We start from the raw sequence: 22,127 nt of genomic DNA, 5'->3' as shown, positions 1-22,127 counted from the left end.
CCGTCCTCCCTCCCTTCACTCCTGCACCCCCTCACTCACTGCCGCACTGTTCTCCATATCCTCTGCACGCTACTCCATATGCTCCCAAAAGCTCCCCTTTCCTTCAAGCAAAATGAAGTGCAAAAAAAAATCATCTCTTTCAGTTAGAATTTATTATTATGGTTAATAACAAGGAAATATTTAAAGTGCTAAATATATGTTAAAACAGAACTACATGACAGCAAAAAAAAAAGAAGAAGAAGAATGGATGAAATAAATAAATGAACAGACTTGATTTTGAAACGCTGAAATACCATTATTTCCTCTGGCCCATAGATAACTATAGGTAACAAAGCAAAGAGCAACATCTAAAAAGATAAGAAGTAAAGTAGCCCCAAGAGATCTGGGGCCATGGGCATAATTAAGTGATGCAAATCAACAAGGGAATCAATGAGAGAGAGAGAGAGAGAGAGAGAGAGAGAGAGAGAGAGAGAGAGAGAGAATAAAGAGAGAGAATAAAGAGAGAGAATAAAGAGAGAGAATGAGTTCCTTCTCTGGAAGTGAGCAAGTTATTTAATTCTATGTTTTAGAAACTTCTTTTAGAAAGTTTATCAATCTTATATTCAGAAATCTATGCTGGTCTGACCTTATATATAAACACAATATTAAACGTTGTTTTTTTTTTAAGCAAGAGAAAAGTGAGAGAGGAACTGTATTATCACTTAATAGCACTTGTATCAAAATATGGTTTGCATTTTAACCTTCCATTTACTTTATTAGTCAACTTTTTTTTTTTAAGGAATAGCACTGGGGTTTTTGTAAAAAAAAAAAAAAAATACAGCAGTTATAGCAAATGGAAAGCCTGCATTAGGCAGCACTGTTTGAGTTAATTCCTTTCACAGACTATGAACCCGGGGGGCCACACTCTAGCTGGAAGAGGCAGGGGAGGATGCACTTCCCTTCTAAGGAGAGTGGCTGGATGCAGAGACCAGTTAGTCTGAGCCAGAGGTTCCTTCAGGGCTCCCTGTGACCCCACACCTCCATTGCCAACACTCTTCGTGGAGAAATTTAAATGTTTCTTCTATTACACTGTAATGATTATGGATTAAATGGAACATCTCAGGCCGCAGGGTTGTCAATCTGAAGTCTTACCTATGCACAGAACACTTTGGGAAGAGGAAAAAGGCATACAATGGAACACACAGGCCAGATAACTGCTCTTCTCTGCTTAGCACAACAGGCAGGCCCTATAGCGGACTGGGGGAGGGAGATACAGATATTAGTTACACAATACAGAAGGCTATGTGGCCTCACAGGCCTCCAAAATAGACAATTAAAAAAATAACGCTGTACTTGTGTTTAGTGTCATGGGTCCAGTCTCCCTGCCTCTGTGGATGAAAAGTCATAGGTATTTAGATTTAATACCTCTAGAACACCAACTATGAGTACACATATAGGTACTTCTCAAAATTACCCACTGAGATTACAAACTTGCCAAAGAATCTTGCAAATGGCTGTAAGGATGTTTAAACATTCTTAGATAGAGTAGATACTGAGAAGACAACATTAAAACTACTATAAAATCATATTCTCTCTGCAAATAAACAAAACACTTTCATTCAGTTCCATATGAAGGTTTTGACCAAGGATGATGATAAACTACATATATACCTCTAGAGCAGGGATGGGGAATGTCCAGCCCGGGCCGGATAAGGCCCGAGAAATCATTTGGCCTGGCCCTGCCAAGGCATTAGGAGTGAGTTCATTAAATGTTTGACCAAATATAGCAGGCTAATTTTTAACTTGATAATTTTGTATGACCCGCGAATAATGTTATAAATATCCAAATGGCCCTTGGCAGATAAAAGGTTCCTCACCCCTGCTCTAGAGCAACCATGTTGCCCCAAAGGCACATCATAACAAGTTTCACTTGAAATAATCATTTTCATGTAAAAAATAATTGAGAAGGTCAGGAAAGAGATGGGTAGGGGAGATCTGTTGATTACATAGTTATCTATTTTTGATTCTTTCAAATTAGGGCCTATGTAACTGCAACTAGGGAGCATATATACACAAGGTACCTTACATTCAAATCTATAAACTCTTTTATAGTCAAAATAAACCTTATACATTAGCATTTTTTACACTCAATACCAGAAAACATTCAGTGCACATTAAAGTGATCTGGGTCAAAAGCCACTTTATTTGCTGTATCTTTAAATCTATCTGCCCTCCTGCCCTTGGCTTGCGCTAGGTGGCAAGGTCACCCAACACTCACCCAACCCTTAGTCTGATGGATCGTTGTTGTTTTTTGTAGTCTTGACAGTTACATCCCTTCCTGTCATGAAAAACGCTGTTTAAACTTTACCATTTTGGATAATTAAATTGATTTTTCAAATATTTTCAAAGACTTCCAGAAAAGAGGTCCATTCGGAGACATAAATACACAGAAAAACACACCGCCTTCTAACTCGGCCCTTCCGTTTGGGGATCCCAGATGACCACCTATGGAAAAGACATGGATTTTGTCCGTGAACCCTCCTGGGAGAGATCAACTTCAGAAGATATTTCTGCAATCTTGTCTGCAGATTCCATTCCCCTCGAGAAAAAGGAGAGAACATGAAGGAACTCAGAAGTACTCTTCACCGCAGAGGATGTGGTTGATCCCATCAGTTTCTGAGCTCGAGAGGGAAGTGCTCTCGGGATGTTTCTTTAGAATGACAGAGCTGCCTGGTGACTTCATCAAATTCTGCTTGTAAAGAAGGGCCTTCAATAGATTTCTCACTGTTCCATGGATTAAAAAAACACAGAGTTCAAAACCTCAGGTTCTCTCCCCTGCCAGCTGTTTGGGTAACTGCACCATTACTGCACACTTGTGGCTTTAGGTTTCTTTTAACCCTTTGTTAAAAGGTGAGGCTTCCCAGCCCAACTGGTAGAACCTCCCAGCCTCTCGCTTCCAAGTCAGCGCAGAATGACCTGTTGGGACTCCCACATCCCACTGATGATGAATGTCCTTAGTACGCAGTGTGAAAGTTTCTTTTTTAGCAAAACAAATTATTCATTTCACAGAGAAAGGTGGCTGCAAAATTTTGATAAAGAACAAAACTTCAGGCCACACGGGGTTAGAGTAGCAATTTTCAACTGGTGTGCCTCAAGAATTTTTAAAATATGCAATACCTGACTATTTAGTCAGGGGCACTGACCACTTTTCTCTTAGAGTGTCAAATTAAAAAAAAAAAAAGACAACAGCCAACACAACAATAGCCATCCGGTGTCAATGAATCAAAATTAAATCTATTTTTTTTTTTGCCAGATTGGCAAGAAATACAGTTTTTGGTGTGCAGCATAATTTTAGTAGTTAGTTTATGGGTGCCATGAGATTAAAAGGGTTGAAAACCACTGGGTTGGAGTATTCACAAGTTGGGAACCACCAATGCAGCAGCAGCCTGTGGTCTCAGGCATCTTTGATGCACTTGCTAAGTCTCAGCAGGATGTACTTCTGTGGAGCTCACAGGCCTCCAGAGGGAAACCAGCAGATGTGCTCCTGCACTGAAATATGTTCTCCTGGAGGCAGCCACTGTAGCCCCCAGGAGAACAGTGAGCAGGTTGGAGGACCCCCGGGGAGCAGCCACGGCATAGAGGGCCTGCAGGCAGGACAGCTGCCCTTACTGGATGGTGCCCCTGCAAGCAGTGGAGGCCTTGAGTTTTGCTGGGCATGTGTCCTCCTGATCAACTAAAGACCCAATAAAACTGCCTCCAGACTATGCACAGTTTAAAGGAATGTGACATGTTTTGGACAAATACCAATTATGGAGACACATTTACAGCACTGACTACTACTATATTTACAACATCACCTGCTTCTACTCTTTAAAGATCATCTGATGGATAACAATGATGTGACTGTGACTGATTGTTTTGAGGCATTTGGCAAAATACACTGTGTGGAACAGCTGCTTTTTAATTTTAAAAATGTTGACATATGTACAATTGTCCTCATATGCTGATATAAATATGAAAAATAAAAAAAAATCACAACCTAAAAATACATGTTTAAAGTTAGCATATGGGATATTGGCCTCTCAAAGCGTTAAAGTCCTGCAGAAAAATCCTATATGCCTTAGCCCTGCATGCTAGTGTCTATTATGGGATGTTGTTTCCTTAAATGTGGAAAACAATAAACCGAAGCATCATGCACACAGCATCACTGTCTACACAGCAAGGATGGGCCTCAGAACACCAAGTTCTGAATCCACTATTGTCCCTTGGAAAACTTGCTACATTTGGGTCGTGTGAGTTAGTTTTAGCGATACTTCTACATATATCTGCCATGCGGATTGTCCATTAATATACCAGGACCTTTACTGTTCCATGTGATCGTGTAACATTTCAGTAGTTCTTCTCAAGGTTCAGTTAAATCCTAAGCCAGTGACGAAAAGAAAACGGTCTCCGGATGCGAGACTCGGCTTCTCCGTCGTGGCATCTCCAGGGGGTTCGTATCGTCTGGAGAGCAGATAGATTTGCAGTGATTCCGTGAGGCTGGGTGTCTATAAAAGTTGAAGTAAACAGTTTCGATGTGTCACATGTAAACAGCTGATCTTAAATGGATGTCTCCCAGAGCTGCACAACAGAGAAAAGCAAATTGCACACGGTGAGGGCAGGAGACAGACGTGTTCTGAGCTATGAAGATGAGAAGGATTTGGTGACTCCACCCATACTTATGTGATTGTGGACACACACGCTAATGTGTAATTTAAGAAGTCTAATAAATGGATAAAATAAACACTAATTTTCAGCGCTTTCTCTTACCTCTAAACCTATATCTCAACCTTTTTAACAACCGTCATCTTTTAATACAAAATGACTCCTCTCATCCTCATTTATGTAACTCAAAGTTTTGAATACATTAAAGATGGTCTCAAATGAAATACTTTAAAATATTGTTTCTTTAACCTACCCCCTTCTTTCCCTGAGATTCTGAAATAGCCAGCTGGAGCAGTGGTTCTCAGTCCACCGGCACGGCTCAGTGGTCTGGGGACATTTTTAAAATCCCACTTCCTGGACAATGCACCAAACCAGTCTCTTTAAGTGGGACTCAGGCCTCAGACAATCCCATGTACAGCCAACACTGAGTACTGACCTCAGGGAAGTATGATTCTCCACCACCCACTTCAAAATCACTGCCCTGGGCCTATGACCAGGTTATACACCCTCCAATTCCATCTCTACCTCCTAGAACAGTGTCTTCTCCTGGGAGTTGACATGTCAGAGTACAATGATGCATCCAGGGCAGGACATCAAAGCCTTAATTCCTCACCTCTTCCCTCTCCTTGCCTCTGCCACCAGCTCTTTATATTGGCCCTGTTCATATCTAATTTCCATGATGTTCAGTAATTGCCTTAATGGACTCGAAGCAACTTTGGCATGATTAAATATGAATGTAACTCAGTTCACCAGAGAAGGAAGGCCAATTTTTTAAAAAAATATCTAGCTGATAAATTATGTTTCCAGACAATATGATTTGGGTATAATTATTATAAACATGAACAAAGAAAGCCTAAGGGTGACTTAGGTTGCATCCAATTTCCACTTTTACTGGAAGTCTGGGGCATATAACTAATGAGTTTCTGGGAATGAAAACAAAGAAATAACTAAAGAACTAAATGGATATTTCTATATAGGTTCCCTTGATATGTTCTCTTGAATCTTCATGGATTCTTATGCTGATGCCCAGGCTGGCGACCCCACAGAACTGTGGTACAACCACCGGTGTTATCGACCTCAGGTCACCTTTAGATGTCCTTCTCACTTAAAAAGACAGCCATCTCCTCACACTTTGTAAACCAAATCCCTAACTGTGAGGGTCATTGTGGGGGGATAATCCATGTTGGTGAAGACAAGTGACCATGAATGGCTGGCAGGAGTTTGAGGGAAGGAAGATCTGGATTGATGCTCACAGGATGGCATGGATAATAAAGAGTTCAGGCTTCAGTGAGTCCAGTTTCCTCACAAATGGTTAGGAAGATTAAAAAATAAGTGACAGCCCAGCATACTTGGCTCAGTGACTGAGTGTAGACCTATGAACTATGAGGTCACGGTTCGATTCCCAGTCAGGGCACATGCCCAGGTTGCGGGCTCGATCCCCAGTGTGGGACATGTAGAAGGCAGCCAATCGGTGATTCTCTCTCATCATTAATGTTTCTATCTCTCTCTCCCTTCCTCTCTGAAATCAATAAAAAATATATTTTTAAAAATAAATAAATAAAAAATAAGTGACAGCTTGCTGAAAGAAGAACAAAGAAACGACACTGGGAAAACCTGAAGGCCACGATGACCCCTGACAGGACAAAGAAGCTAAAAATTGCCACGCCATCACTTTTAGGACAGTGCATGTCCTTGGCCATGTCTGTATCACTGTAACAGAGGGATTGCTGATAGAAAGATCTGCTGGTTATGCCCTAACCGGTTTGGCTCAGTGGATAGAGCATCGGCCTGTGGACTGAAAGGTCCCAGGTTCGATTCCGGTCTAGGGCATGTACCTTGGTTGCAGGCACATCCCCAGTGGGGGGTGTGCAGGAGGCAGCTGATCGATGTTTCTCTCATCATTGATGTTTCTGACTCTCTATCTCTCTCCCTTCCTCTCTGTAAAAAATCAATAAAATATATTAAAAAAAAAAAAAAGATCTGCTGGTTTGATTCGCCACAGCCCACAAAAACAGCCTGAAGACAGGGGCTGCCTATTCTGCAGGACCCTGTTATACGCTCATGTGGATGGTCCACAGTGGACAGAACCAGCCAGGCCTTTCACACAACTGTCCCAGAGGCTACAGTCTTTACTGCTCCCCATGCTGCCCAGAAGAGGCCATGGTCAGCCATGTCTTCTGGGGATTTGTCATTCTCAGGAATTCTCCTGCGGGAAAGTTTCTAAAACCCTGCACCCTGGCATGACACCCCAACTTTCTAGCAAAAGCAGCAATGAAGACAATTTATCGGGGAGAGATACTCGGCAATTCCCCGGTGAGGGAAGGAGTGAGATCGCCTTAGATTTCATAACCACATACACATATCATGAAAAGCTGGATGCTTATTAACAAGCCCCTTTTTTAAGGCCTGAAAGTTGAATACTGGGAATCTGAGTTATATATTTTTAAAAAATATATTTTTATTGATTTCAGAGAGGAAGGGAGAGGGAGAGGAGAGAGATAGACACATGAACGCTGAGAAAGAATCACGATTCCCAAGCATGTGCCCTGACCAGGAATGGAACTGTGACCTCCTGGTTCATAGGTTTACGCTCAACCACTGAGCCATGCCGGCCAGGTATATCTGAGTTATCTTCTTCCTTTTCATCTTTTATCATTTTCTATATTAACATATAAAGATAATTTTTATATAATTAACAAAGCAACATTGATTGTTTTTTAAAGTCTTTTTTATTTAGTAATCAGCTTATAATGTGTTTTCTTACTGACTTTGAGTTGAGGGAGTTAAAATTTGAATGATCCACATTTACCTTGAACTCCATAATTTCGGTTCAAGATCAAAGAAGCTCTGAAATATCTTTCAACACCAAAGAGCCTAGGAACCCAGGACACATTAGCAGATAAATCTGCCAGGCTTTTAAAAATTTATTTTATTTTACTTTTTTTGCAAAATTATCTCTGAGAAGATCAACATTACAATGTAACTGACCACAACAGAGCCAGGACATCAATTAAGGTAATTATTCTTCAATTATATTTGTCACTTAAGCCTTGAAGGGCTGGTCTGCCTCTCACTTTTCACATAATGGATCTGTTTGGGAACAATGGATCTAATCTGTAAGACTGATTAGAATCATGATTAAGATGTAACAGAGGACTTAGTATTTAAATGAAATATCTGGTGAACCTTATATTTATAAAAATAATCAACTCAATGAATATTTTTAAGTCTGGCTTTTTATTGTTGTTAATCCTCATACAAGGATATTTCTCTATTGATTTTTAGAGAAAGTGAAAGGGAGAGGGAGAGACAAAGAGAGAGAAACATCAATGAGAGAGAGACACATTGATTGGTTGCCTCCCACACATACCCTGACCAGGGATTAGGCCTGCAACCCAGGCACATGCCCTTGACCAGAATTGAACCTATGATACTTCAGTCTGTGGGCTGATGCTCTATCCACTGAGCCAAACCAGGTAGGGCTAAATCTGGCTTTTTAAAATATAAAAGGTTGCTAAATTTCACCATACCTTCTAAATATTACAAATTTTGAAGTCCCCTTTCTTTGTTGCCAAATTCCACCCCCATCTCCAAGACATTGATCTGATTTACTGCTTCTAAAATCCTATTGGTGTTATTAGCCAGAAAAAGGCCTGAGTAAGCAAACTGGGCTCTCTGGCAGGTTGTAATATATTAGCTACACTGAATAATGAGATGTAAATATATAGCAATAAATCATTAATATACACCAAATATTTCTAGAATCTATCAATGCAGTGATTAAAATAATTTGCAAATATAAATCTGAGCCTCAATGCCCCAAGAATCCTATATTTTTCAAACTTAATGTTTTGCTTTTGCTTATGAACAAAGAAGAAAAAAGAGCGCTCTCTTTGAAAAGATGAACTCATAGATAAACGGTCATGACCGAGGACATTAGCGTACGGAGGAAGTTTTCACATACCCTGGCACTTTGCCGGTTCACTTTCTTCTCCTCGTCGGGAAGTGGAGGCATTGGGTAGGGGTATTTTCTGCTGGAGGCGATAGACCCAGTTGATGAAGATGGAGACTTGGCAGGAGATAAAGTCCTGAGACGTTTGAGAACACATGAAATAAATATTATCTGATGGCCTAATATCTTTTTCAAATATCTGAAAAGTGGGTTCAGAACAAACCCTCTGACTTCTACTTTCATAGGTCACTACTGCAGAGGGTTAGCTATTGGGAGACAATGTCATTCACAACACTGGAATGCTGGCATTTTATCTTCCTAACCTATAACTGCAATGGACTGTTTAAATGTTAGTACACAGAATCATACTTTCAACTAGAAAGCCAAGAATGGAGTGTCCTATGGAATAAAAAAGCTAAAATGGAGAAGGGATAAAATTATTCTAAGAGCTCATAATGGTGAATTAAGTATACAACATCTCAATAGTCTGCCTTATTTTTACCACATAAATTTAAAAAAATATATATTTTAGCACAGTTATTCCAATTCTATTTTTAAGGCCCCCAAATACAATACAAATGCTACATTTATTAGTTGCTAAGTCACACACCAGTTTACACAAAACTCATGCATTCAGAGGCCAATGTGTTAGTTGTGAAAGAACAAAGGCAAATACAGTGATTTCAATAATAAATTAGTAAACATGCAAGCAATAAGGAGTGCAGAGTTCCAGCCAAACAAAGAGTCTGATGAGAACATACAAAAATGGTCTGATTAGTCCCTCCAATCAGCATGTCTGCAGGGGAGGATTCTAGGCCATAGACGTGGATCTTGCTAACTCATGTAGGTACACTTGGTGTGTCAATAAGGTGGCTATAGTGTGATTGGAATTTTACTAAAAACTAAAAAATAACACAATGACAAGACCCCTTCCTATTTGGATAACATGTGTTCTCTCCATCATGGAGATGCTCCAAATGAAAGATATGTATAAGCTCTTGGCATATTATGCTGTTCTTGTTGATAGTGCACGTATGGTGGTTAATATTTGTGACTAAACAGAGCACACTGGAAGAGCCCATATTTGCCATCTTGTCTTTAAAGTTAATAAAACAAAACAAAAAAAACCCAGCTAAGCGTGAAAAGTGTCACCTCATAACATATCAGTGGAAGATAGATGTGATGATTTAGCAGTAGCTATCCATTCATAAATGTCACCACTACACATCCATGACTCCTCAGTTCCTGGTGCAAAGTGGTAATGACCTACATAACTGAATTGCTTACACTGTCACATTAGAGCTCAAGTACTGATTTCTGAAGAATGCACCTCATCAGCTTCCTGTGAGTGACTGACTCCACCAGGGTGCATGGGGCGGAGGTGGGGGGGGGTATAATACTGGCTAGGAGAAGATCTGCAGCCTATACCGTATCCAATGGCATAAAGACGTCTTTCTTCCTTCCTTAGTTTAAATTTTAGTTCCCATCCATACATTATCCTTTGCTCTGGTTCTGTCATGGTTTTCAAATCAGTTTCTGTTTTATGAACACTGAATGCAAGCTACTGTTTTAAAATATTTTTTTCCTACAAACCCTGAACCTTCTCGCTCAATTTTAAGAATCAAGAGTGATTCCGTTTGCTTTTAATCTAGAATTCCTAATGTCCCCTCTGTTTTTGAGAAATGTCCAGAACCACTCCTTAGTGTGACTTAGACTATTTCGACTGACCTCTTGTGTCAATGCTCTCCACTGTGGAGCACGTGGGTAGAACGAAGAATGTTAGTACTTCAAGTCCTCTAAAGTACTATTAAAGTGAGGTACTACAACATCATTTTCTAACTCAGAAACTAATGATTTTTAAAACAGGACTATGAACTTTAGTAAACAGATTCAATATATGTGGAATGAGGACAAACTTTTGTATTTAATACAACTTTCTAAAACAAGGGACATTAACCTCCGTTCAGATTTTTAGCCTAATCACCACTGAGAAGATATCCCAGTTCAAGAAAGCTAGTCAGATACACAAACAACTAAATCTCAGTTACTTTAGGGGATCATGCAAGACTAGTTTAATTTGCTGCAGTATATGCGTCCTTAACAAGAGCCATTAGCTTACAGCTTCAAAGTCATGCCAGCCATTCACTGGGCCATGAGTGGAAATGACCAGCTTTGTACACATACATTGCCATTCCAATGAGGACTACAGTCCAGTCTTCCCCTCAAATACCTTTCCATGACCAAAGCCAATAATGACTTAAAACAAAAGAGGTGGTATTCTCCAGAACCCCAAAGAAACTGCACATGAACACACAGGCTAACTGATACTTGGAACCTGAGGGGAGAGAAGCCAAGCAGGTAGGTTTTGGTTAGGGGAGGGTGGAATGTGAGAGCACAAAGGGGATTATCTTGGGGTGCGGGGGATGGAGAGCCCCAGAGCAGGAGTCAAAATAAGAGTAGAGAACAGGGCAGGGTAAATCAGTTTAGGGAAAACAAAAACAAACTTGACATTTCTTCCAAACCACCTCTAGGCTCTTTTCTGACCCTGGCTACTTGCCCGGTGGTTTCGATCGCTTTTACTGGAACCCAGGCATGGGCCCAGCTTATTCACTGACAAAGCAATCTTTGGGCAAATGCTACCCATTAACATCACTGCATTTTTAAAAACCATCATAACCATAGTGGGTGCCATTTAGAATTACACAATGGAACTGTGCCTGTGTGCCAATGCGTTGTGGTATGTGTTAGGGCTGCAGCAGATTTCCTGGGCTTGCCTTTAGGAGATATGCCTGTAAGGCCAATCTCAGTCCACTTCTGCCCCCCAGCACAGGTACACGCAAGGGACACAGGTCCACCTCTTGGCTGTGTTCACATGCAAATTTAATGGTAGCCTAATCCTGAAGGGTTTATCAAGTATCCTAGGATAGGATGTACGTAGTCAATGCCCACCCTGTTACTTTTAAGTATAATTACAGTGAAATGGAAAGGGAATAGATTTTGGAGTCAGAGCCAATTCTGGTTCTAAAACTGGCTGTGCTACCTTGAGTTACTCTTTGTGCCTCAGTTTCCTCCATCCAGAGAAAGGGAATAAGAATACCTACATCTCCTGATGTTGTGAGAAATAAAGGCACGCAATACATGACCGTTATTAAGTTCATTTTCAGAGTTACGGCATTTTCCATGAGGTCATGGGAGTGGACTCAAAATCTGGTGATGAAGTGAGTAATCCATCCGCTAATACCCAAGAGTAAGAATACCTCCTAGGGGCTTGTAAAGCCCTGTCACCCACGGAACTATCTCCAGGATCTAGGTGTGCAGAGATCATTCTCTTGCCCTGACCCACCCACTCCTTCCTAAAGTCCGGAATGTATGCCCACGACAACCTGAGCAACCAGTCACATGAGCACTGGGGAAGGGAGCACAGCTGAGGCACTCTGATCACTCAGCGTCTTTCGGCATTTGCTTTGCTCTTTGTGGTGATGTGATTACTATATGTTGAAGAGCTGGCTGTATTTTGGACCTGTTCCCTGCATTCATTAAGTCCCCATTGCATTTTGGTAACGATGCCAGAAACCTCACACCACACAGGGGTCATTAATAAAGTGACCTTTGCCCTCATTGATGGTTTTGACAGGAAAAGTGATCCTGAATGACCTGGCAGCCAATGAAGCAGACCTGAGCTTAAGCATAGGGTTGGCAAAGAGCGTCAGCGAAGGCATGGATGCACTCGGGGCCTGCGATGTGAGGCATAGCTTGGATGGAGAGTGGATGAAATTCTTTCTGTTGCATTAAAATCCTTGTGTGAAAAGCCCTGGAGTATCTCAATAATTCACCACTTCCACAGAAATTCTGTATTGATTACCCTTAACAAACCAAAAAACATTACTTCTTAATATGACTATCCGCTGTGGAAACCCACATTTCATATTACCAGAGGCGATAAAGGAACCCTCTAAAATTGCCCTTGCAGCTTTGCACGTGCAACCGGGGGTGCTAAAGCCACTCCCCATCCAACTTGAGTTTAGTCATGCAGCTTCTGGGCAGACCTGGGTGCCGATTGGAAGAAATGTGAACTCTTCTCTGGGAGCCACATACACTACTCAGCTCACCCAGGGGAGGTGAATCAACTCTTCCGGGGTACCATTTCATAAATTGTTGCTGCAAAATGCTAAGTCCACTTAGGCATAACAGCCCTAGCCCACACAGGACCAAAGATGTTCTCTTTTGGTTCCATGACTAATACAAATTATAATCTGCCCACAAGCCTGAGGAAGACAGAGAGGAGAAACGGGACTGCAGGTGAGCCAAGATTCCAAATAACATTCCAAACCATCTTACCTGTCTTCCTGACGCTGGCCATCTTGGGAGCTACAGGTGAGGGTGGGATGTTTGAATGTGAGTGTATGTGTATGAGGTTCAGTGGGAAAGTGGTATAAGCAGAGGGACAGGGCAAGAGGGAAAGGTGGGGTATTGAAGCAGGATATATTTCTGTGAGCAGGCAGGGATTATGCTTTCCTTGGGGCATATGCGAATGTATGGATCAAATTCAAATGCAGGCAGGTCTAATCATTTTCTCAAACTATACATGTCTAAACTAAATGGTACACAGGAAGAGAAAGTCCACCTTACATGGGTGCTGAGAGTTAGATACACATATATATTTTGATATCTGTTAAATGCTGACCCAAGTCATGGCAATAAATAATCAAAAGCTTATAGTTAAGTTGTGTTCAGCAGAGGTAGCAGTTCAGCCTATATTTTCTTCTTTATATTAATTGTCACAAAGTAAAAGTGGACATTTGTCTTTAGGAAATCATTCTGATATTATAAAGAGTGAAAAAATGCCATTGAGAGCTCTTGGAAATTCTGAGTTGCAGTGAATTGAGTAAATATGCTAGTTTCTAAAGTGTACAGATGCTCTACCTGCTTGTTTGTGAATCAAGGGCATGTTGCAGATCTGCTCCCTGTTCTATCTGAAGTGTTAGACACAGCATTTTTATTGGAATAAAAAAAATTCCTTAGCTTTGCTGAGAATCTGTAAAGCACTTGTCAGCACAGCCCTTCTCTGGTAGCAAATGGTTGTACTGAACAAATACAACCTAAACTCATTCCATACACTCTCATGTGGCCAATATTCTCTCAATAATTTTCAAGTTACAGCTAATCATTGCTTTTACTCGAAGTAAAATTTCACCAATTGCATTTAGTTCCTTTTTGTATTTTTCCTTGAGTTTTCATATGCACTATGCACTCTTAAGGTGGTAAGTAGGAAAAATGCACTATGGAGTAAGTGGATTCTAGAAATTAAATTGCTCGGGTTAATAGTGCTTCTTTATTAGTGGAAAGGATGTTTCATGCCCATAGAACACTACATAGCATAAAAGGAACAGAAAGCTACTAAAAAGCTCAAGATGGTAACAAGGACATGCACTAAGTGGCAACCCTTTCAAGTGGCTTCATTCGAAACATTCAGAAAAGAGCTAGACTTGCTCATGAAGCCCAAAACAGAGATCAATCAAAAGGCAGCAAAGAAACAAGGACCCTCTCCACCTCTGGGAACTTGTATTGGGAGATACAAGATGGAGAGCCAGTCACACTACAGTATTTGTATGTGCTGGGAGAGTTTGAAAAGGATATAAAATTAATTTATAAAATACCTAAAGTATGGTCCTTCAGTGTTTTTATTCACATCTTCTACCCACTTAGCTACATTATAGTCTCTTTTGAACCATGGGCTTAAATACCTGCAGAAAGCAATGGAAGGAACAAAGAAAGCAGAACAAGATAGAAAAATCTGAAAACACACAGCACAAGCTTAGCAAGGATGTTCTTCACCCTCCAAATGCAAGTGACTATGGCAAATAAACCAGGATGGATGTTGGGTGGTTATGAGGCAGTCTGTACAATCACATGAGCAGAAACTCGGCTACCACGAGGCTCACGGCATTCTAGAACGGATTCACATTTCAGGAGAGCCTCTCCAGTGGTTTCCCAAAGTGACTCAGAAGCTCTTTCAATTATAGTGCTGTGAGCAATCCCACTCACCCACCTCCACAGGGGCATTTTCCAGGCCACCTCTCACTGGGCTCCTTGGTTTTCAAATGGTAATGGCACTTTCTGAGAACCCTGAGGGCTGCCATTCCAACCTGGTGTTTGGGCACATCACCCCAAGAACAATGAAAAGGAGCCACGTTCTCTTGCCAATATGAAAGGGAAGACTTTAAATGGCCTCTTTCTCCCGATAGCAGATCCCAAGCTGGAATTTAACAAGAAAGGTGCTCCAATCAGCTCTAGAAGGAGCGGGAAAGGTCTCACTCTTCTGATTCTGGAGCCCCAACGCACATTCATCGTGGTCCCAACAGGCCTCCGTGACCTTGAGGCTGGGTTTAGTAATTGAGGTGCAGCTGTCACGGTCCTTCCTCGTCCGCTTGCACTCCAGACTAAAGTGTTCATTTTCCGTTGTGAAACGGCCCTCATAGGTGACCTTCTGAGTGTGTGAGCACCGTGTGAGTGATGGACAGCAGATAATAATGGCCGCAGTTAGCATTTCCCAGGCGGATCTGGCAAAGTCTCCATCAGAATTAATCACAAAGGAAAATCTTAAAGGTAGTAAAATTGGGAGTGCAAGTTTTGTTTTCTTTTCAGGGTTTCCTTTTATTTTTACCCTGGGGGAGGGGTGCGGACTTGCGGGGGGGGGGGGGGGTGGGCAAGCAAAAGCATGTTCCCTTAGTATTTGCCCTCTTAAAATAAATCTAGATTCAACAAATTCAGCCTTGGATGAATTTGGAGATTTTACTGAGTTTTCTCATTTTAAAAAGTAACTTCTAGAAACACTATAGGCAATGAAGATCAAGCTCTGTAAAACTTTTAAGGTTATTTGGAAACAAACCAGGGGAAATGATAAAATATACTATTTGTGGGTCCAGTTTGCTTCTTTCCTCCATATTTAGTTTTAGTTTGTAAATACATTTAAGTATTTAAATGCAAATACATTCAAGTCAAGACTATATTGTCATAGTTACATAAACAAATTAGATTATTTTTTTCCCCATAGTCATTTCCTTTGTTTTTAGCTATACCCAATATATGCTATAAAATAGTTCATGAAGTTCCCTCCTTAGAGAAGGGTCAGGTACTTTATATGCTTCTAAGACCATTTTTGCTAAGACAGTGTCCCTTGATTCTGGAACAACTCACACTAGTTTTGCCTTTAGCCACAATCATTGCCAACTTGTGCTTTTCACAGAGATAGCCATTAAAACTTGCATAAAGATTTCCACTGAGACTCCGAACAAAAAGAAAATAATCAAAAAGCAAGTGCAGCCACAGATGAAGACTCGTGAACGCTCGGGCCTGGGGAAAACTGTGGGGAAAGCCCATGCAGCGGTTGTTAGGTGACACATAGCCACACAGCAAACCGGGTCACCCACAGGCAGGTGGCCACATCCAAGAGACATGTGTTCCTCTCACTGACAATCTTAGGAGCTCAGAGGACTGGTGCCATGGCCATTCCATGAAACCTGCAGCCACATGGCCTGACTTGCCCCTGACGGACCTTTTCTTTCTTCTCAGGAGCATCTCAGGTGGGTGTGATCACTTCACTAGAGGTCACTGAAGAGCGCTCTCAATTGTTGCTCCTCCCGGGGATCTGCTGTGAAAGTGTCCTCACAGCGGGCTTCCTAATCCTCTAGGTCGTGGTGGCTGGAGTGATGGGGTTTTATCAAACTGCTATAAACCTGCCTATGTGGCTTGACTTGGCTTGTAGCGCAACATGCAAAAAATAAAATAAAACGCATTAGACAGGAGAGGAGAGCTCTGTGCGCTCTCCAGGAGAGAAAGGCAGAGGAAAACTAGCTGGTGCTGGCTGGACCAGGACCACTTCTGAGCAGACGTCAGGGGTCCGTCAGAGATTAAATGACCCTGTTCTCAGCCAAGGAAGGGACTCGGAGGGAGATTACGTGGCAGCCCAGAATGGAGGGGCAGGTGGAGACTGACCTGTGATCCAGACTCCCTGTCTGGGGGCTGTCAGAGCCCCCTGGGCTTATGCCTTGGGATGGGACTGTCTGGGCGAGGGAGTGCCCAGGCTCAGGTGCTTGGGGCTCCCTCCTGTAAAAACACAATATATAATACAAAGTCTAAGCCAAAAACTGGTTTAACATCACGTACAACAGTGAGGAAGATGCAAAAGCTTTCAGGGGTGAAACAATACATTAAACCAGGCTATCTTGTGTTCTTAATTAGCAGAGTATGCATTTGTGGTGCATGTTTTAATTCATGTCCTAATGTTTCATCATCCTGTGGGATGATGAGATACTAAAAGGAATGTTGAAATAACAGATCTGGTAATACCTCTTACTCTAAAAAAATTAAAAAGATGTGTTTTTCCATGGTCATTCTGCTCCTCATACGGTCACACAAATGTTGTTGTTATATCAGAGGCAAATGGGATTATTTAACAAATATGGAAAGTATTAAAAAACTGGTCAATATAATTCTTGATATGCTATGTATTAGTATTCCTTCTAAGAAAAAAAATATATATGCAGTATAGTGCCTGTACAATAAGGTGTATGGTCAGCTTCACAGACTTGGCTCCATTTAGGTAACGTGAGACATGTAACCCAAATCTGGAAAGTCTGAAAACTCTGAGGGAATCCTTTATATTTCTTCTTCGTAAAGATAATTCCATTATGATCTCTTATTAAATGTTATAACTGAATTATCTCACAGGCAAGATTTCTCAAGGGCAAGCTAGCAGCATAATATTTATCATATGATGCGAGTGGGAATTTTACAGAAAAAATTGTAAAAATAAGTGATCGCTCTAAAAAACACTGTTATGAATCTTGCTCAACACCAAGTATCCTTTGGGTCCTGAACTCACAGTTTTAATATAATGTTGGATCTTTTTTTCTTAGTCACTTGAGTTTTCAAAGCATTGTTATACGAAATACTGTTAGAAAACTAAACAGTAGGAAGTTCTGAAGAACATTTTGCAATTTCATCTATACTTCTGTGAGCCACTGGGATAAGTTAAGGAGCCCTTCACCAGGTGACCTCATGCAAAATAAATCAAACAACATTCCAAGAAGAGTTTATCCACAATGAGTCCTAAAGCATCCAAGCACTTTGGGGATGTATAAGATAAACTCTAACAGATTAGTTATTTATGATGGAGTTCTATGATGCCATTCTGGGCCATGCAATGGTATCACTTGAACCTATCTATTGTTTCTATGGTAAAATATCCTCTAGTAAACTTCGACAAGCCACTTACAAGACAATACCATCAGCAGGAAGGTCCGAATTTCAGGGCAATGTTATTGTCGTGGACTGAAAAAGGCAGGGTATACGATGGGAAAGCTAACATAAGTTTCTGAGAAGCAGTTAACCAATACCTGCTATTCAGATTTTTTAAAATATTGAAGTCATAAAGAAGCAACAGAGATCCTGGGAGGAAGAACTAGCACTGAACTGAGATATTAGTAAAAAAAAAAATTTTAAATGGATCAAAAAAACATGGTTAATTAAAACCAGGTGGCAAAATCCAGAAGCAGGGCCAGGTGTTTTATTCCATGGGGTTTGGGGAAGCTTAGTTTTGCTTGTACTTTATTCAGTGGAGAAACAAGCAAACACAAAAATGTGTTTTATAAATGACTTAAATGTAACTTCAGATCCCATCCCCACTTTAAAAAAAAATGTGGCTATCCTTCAAAATGGATAGTGTTGCATTTAGTGACAATGATTCCGTTAAAGAGCAAGTTTAGGTAAATGCCCTTATAAATGTCCAGGGAAGAAAAATTTAAGAGGGAAAGGAATTCCATGAGTCTGAGAGAATGCTTAGCGTGCTGCCAGGAAGCCCGGGAGAGGCGGTGTCCCCGTGAGCAGCATCATGCTCTAGGACCGTGGGAATTTCCCCTGATGCTTCTAGGCTGTGTGACTACTGGGGAGAGGAAGGGTGACCCCTCTGAAATGGCTGGACCCCAGGGGATGAGAAGAAAGGAATGTTATCAAAATTCCCTTCAAACACAACCAAGACACCACAATGGCAGGGAACTGGAGCAAAAAGCCCGCAGCGAGGGCCAGACCCCACGCTGTCAGTGAATATTGCTTTGGGCACAGTTGCGGAGATGCCTATGTAAAAGAGAAAAGCCATGGTTAATTTTAAAATGGCAAAAAAGGAACTGAAAAGACAAAACCACAGCCAGAGGCATGGTTTATAGTTCTCTGACGAGCTGGTTAATTAGCTTTCCACACTAACTGCACAGGACCTTGGATGATAGCCTTTTTCCAGGAGAGGTGCAGACTTACTCAGTGGAATTAGACCGAGGTCTAAATCTTTTGCCTCTGATTTTCTTTCTGTTGCCTCCCACATTACCTGAAAGAAGATAGTTTATAGCTAGATTTGAATATAAATAATTAAAAAAAACCACCATATGTTTAATTACATCGTATTTCAAGTGGGTGTCATTTACAGCTAGCATCACCCCGAGCACAGGGCTTTATAGCTCTGTACAACCTTCCCAATGTGTCTAGTGCACTGGTGCTATCAAATCCTCTCATTTCCCATCCAAGAAAAAAAAAAGAACTGAACTCATAATAAATGCCCTTTCTCTACTGGGAGAAGAGCTAACGAGCTCACAGAAAAGAACAAGTCTTTACAATCAGGAGCCACAGGATATAGAATTTGGGTCGTGTGGACAGATGGGTTCAGAATGCCACCCTGTACCTTGCCAAGAGTTACTTCGAGGTCGCCCATTTTCACAGATGTCTGTATGCTTCGTGTCTGGAATCCTTTCACTCCAAGAATGAGAGAGTCCGTTTGACCTGAAATTGAAAATGTGTATATATTGTGCAAAAATATAATCCAATGAATGTTTAGAAATCATTAAGCAAAACTTGTAAGTGTTGCTGTGCGTTAAGTAAATCAAGAAAGAAAAAAATCTAAAATGAAAGAATGAACAGAACATGAACATCTTCATGAAAAAGGCAAAATTACACAACATTCAATTTAAGAAAAGTCAAATACAATGGAACCCCATTACAACAGTTTATCACTGCAAAGTATCAGGATACGATGCAAGCCAATTACATTCCCCAGAGCACAAACACTACATAGAGCAAATTCACTACATATTTCGGTTATACAACCCAAGTAGCAGAGTTCTAATGGGGTCCCACCATAGATGTTTCTTAATTGTAAAGCAATGGTTTCCATTCAAATATTATGAGAACATGGACTTCCAAGAGATTTCATTAAGATTTGTTCTATTTAACCTGGCTAAACTTTATCAGAGGAATACTTAGTTTTTTTTAAAAAAAAAACAATAAAATTATTTTCTGAGAATTGGCATTTTCTCTACATATATGGCACTCCCAAAATGTAGTTAACTGTCCAATAAGTGTTAACTGCCCAATAAGTAAACTGAGTCATATGTTTGTTGTGGGAGTATCTCTCACAAAGCCCATGCACCATGAAGCCCTTCTGCTATTTAAATCAATTGTCCTGGCATCTTTAAATGAATCGTCTACAAGAAGCAAAATGTCCACACCTACCTTGAACCACATAAGAAAAGTATTTTAACAAACTACATATACTTAGGAGAAGTCACATAATCTGATACTATTTTTAACTGCTTAAAAGTCATAACCCATTGAGATTTTGCTAAAATCTGGGAATGATTCAAATCAATACTTCAAACCCTTCTTGAGCTACTGTAGAAAATAGCATTATACTTAAAATCCTGTCCACATAGCATTCAGTTAATGCTAATAATGCCTATTTTATAAGGAACTTTCTTCATTGAATAAAAATAAATCGACACAATTATTATATATGAATTCCCTAGATTGGAACTTTTTCAACATCATTTGCTGATTAAGAATGATGCCCATTTTGTACAGGACAACAGAAATTCTACTGGACCCATTGATTTCTCCACTTATTTACCTTATTATTTACTTTAACATTAAATATTTGACCGAGAAAAAAAACTTCCATGCTGAGAGAATTTAAGTAAATCTTATTCTCTTACTCAAAAAGCCCCTAATAAATTAAAAGAATAATTTTTTAACATCCTTCCGTAGAATTGCACTTGTTTTGAAAAACAAACAAACACTATTTTTACTTTTGTTTTAAGCTGTGCTATCTTAGTAAAAACACCCCTTCATTCTTAAGATAGTTCCAAGGTGGAGTTCCCAGATCTCCCCAATGTCTTCTACTGTCCTTCCTGATTATTTATAAAGAGTGAAATCCACTGCAGAATTTTTACAGGCGATTCACTCTCTTTAGAACTCCAGGAGAGATCATGCTTCTTTTCAATAAACTAGCAATCTACAAAGTAACTACTATGACCAAAGTAATAATCAGGGCTATCAATCTTTTTTTTCCTATATATTATACCCCCACCAACAATTTAAAAAAAAATTCTCCACAGGAAAATTTTAGTGTCTTTCAATGAATGTCTTCTTTCCTAAAACATCCCACCTATTTATTTCTGCTATCAGTTTATTTTATTAAGCAATTATAAAGCATGCAGAATTCTAAATGGTGTCATACACCTTAAGTTCCTGCAGCAAAAATATAGCATCAAAGTTTAAGACATATAAATAATATCTTAACCCCATCCACAATATTATAGGACTTAAAGCATTAAATATACTTAAATTTAACTGGCAACCAAGCTCTAAGTCATAAAGTCTAGAAATAATCATTCCAGGCATAAAAGGCAAAATCATAATATTCAAATATATGATTCACAGAGAAGCAATCTTTTTTTTTCACAGCAAGCTTAGCTTTGATATATTTACAATTAAAACATAGTCAACGCAGCATTCATATTACCAATTTATTTTAACAGCTGCTTTTATCGAAGCATGACAGTAACCTTTTTCTTTGACTACCAAACATGACATAAAGCTCACCATTTAAAATATGATAGAATACTAGGTATAGTTTCTTAAGCCATATAAAGAGCAAGATTGAAAAACTGTAGGGTTTCTATATAGAGTTAACATTGTTTTGTTTTGTTTTGTTTGGATTTCTGGTCTGATTTGTTAAACAAGTGGTTCTGAGCATATGGCATTTTGAATCAGAGTAATCAAAGAACAAAGGATACTATTTTTTTTAACATTCAAGAAAGAAGGAAGAAGTAATCAAACCTGCTGCAAAATAATGAAATGTTCTGACTAATGGAATAATGTGTGATGGAACAGGTAGAAATCTGAAAATGCGACAGAAAAGCAGACCTCTTCTTAGAACTAGATGCTGAGTTTGTGCTGACTCCAGGAGGAATGTCGCTATAAAAAGAGTCACCATCTCCAGGCTTTTTTACATAATCTCCCTGGGGTAACTGTCTAAGGCATAATAAACATTTCAGAGTCAGAAAACAAGACACACACACATGAATACAGACATATACAAATATTATTTCAGGAAAAAAAGAGGGAGGGATAATGATCTACATGAGTCAAATCCATAACAACACATGAG

General features: G+C 40.0%; 1 protein-coding gene across 1 annotated transcript in view; it reads right to left on the bottom strand.

Moving 5' to 3' along the window:
- Positions 1–3,283: 3,283 nt before the first annotated feature.
- Positions 3,284–22,127, bottom strand: part of ADAM22 (ADAM metallopeptidase domain 22) — a 175,418-nt gene continuing 156,574 nt past the window's right edge. Inside the window, exons 27-30 of the mRNA XM_006099078.3 lie at positions 19,365–19,462; positions 18,947–19,013; positions 8,648–8,771; positions 3,284–4,599 (exon numbers count right to left, since the gene is read on the bottom strand). Coding sequence (XP_006099140.1) covers positions 4,579–4,599; positions 8,648–8,771; positions 18,947–19,013; positions 19,365–19,462 — 310 coding nt within the window. The 3' untranslated portion in view covers positions 3,284–4,578. The remainder of the gene's footprint in view (positions 4,600–8,647; positions 8,772–18,946; positions 19,014–19,364; positions 19,463–22,127) is intronic.

This window comes from Myotis lucifugus, unplaced genomic scaffold (genome assembly GCF_000147115.1).
Source record: "Myotis lucifugus unplaced genomic scaffold, Myoluc2.0 scaffold_257, whole genome shotgun sequence".
In the NCBI taxonomy this organism is placed as follows: domain Eukaryota; kingdom Metazoa; phylum Chordata; class Mammalia; order Chiroptera; family Vespertilionidae; genus Myotis; species Myotis lucifugus.
The sequence above is the reverse complement of the archived record's forward strand: the minus strand, read 5'-3'. Positions and strand labels throughout refer to the sequence as shown.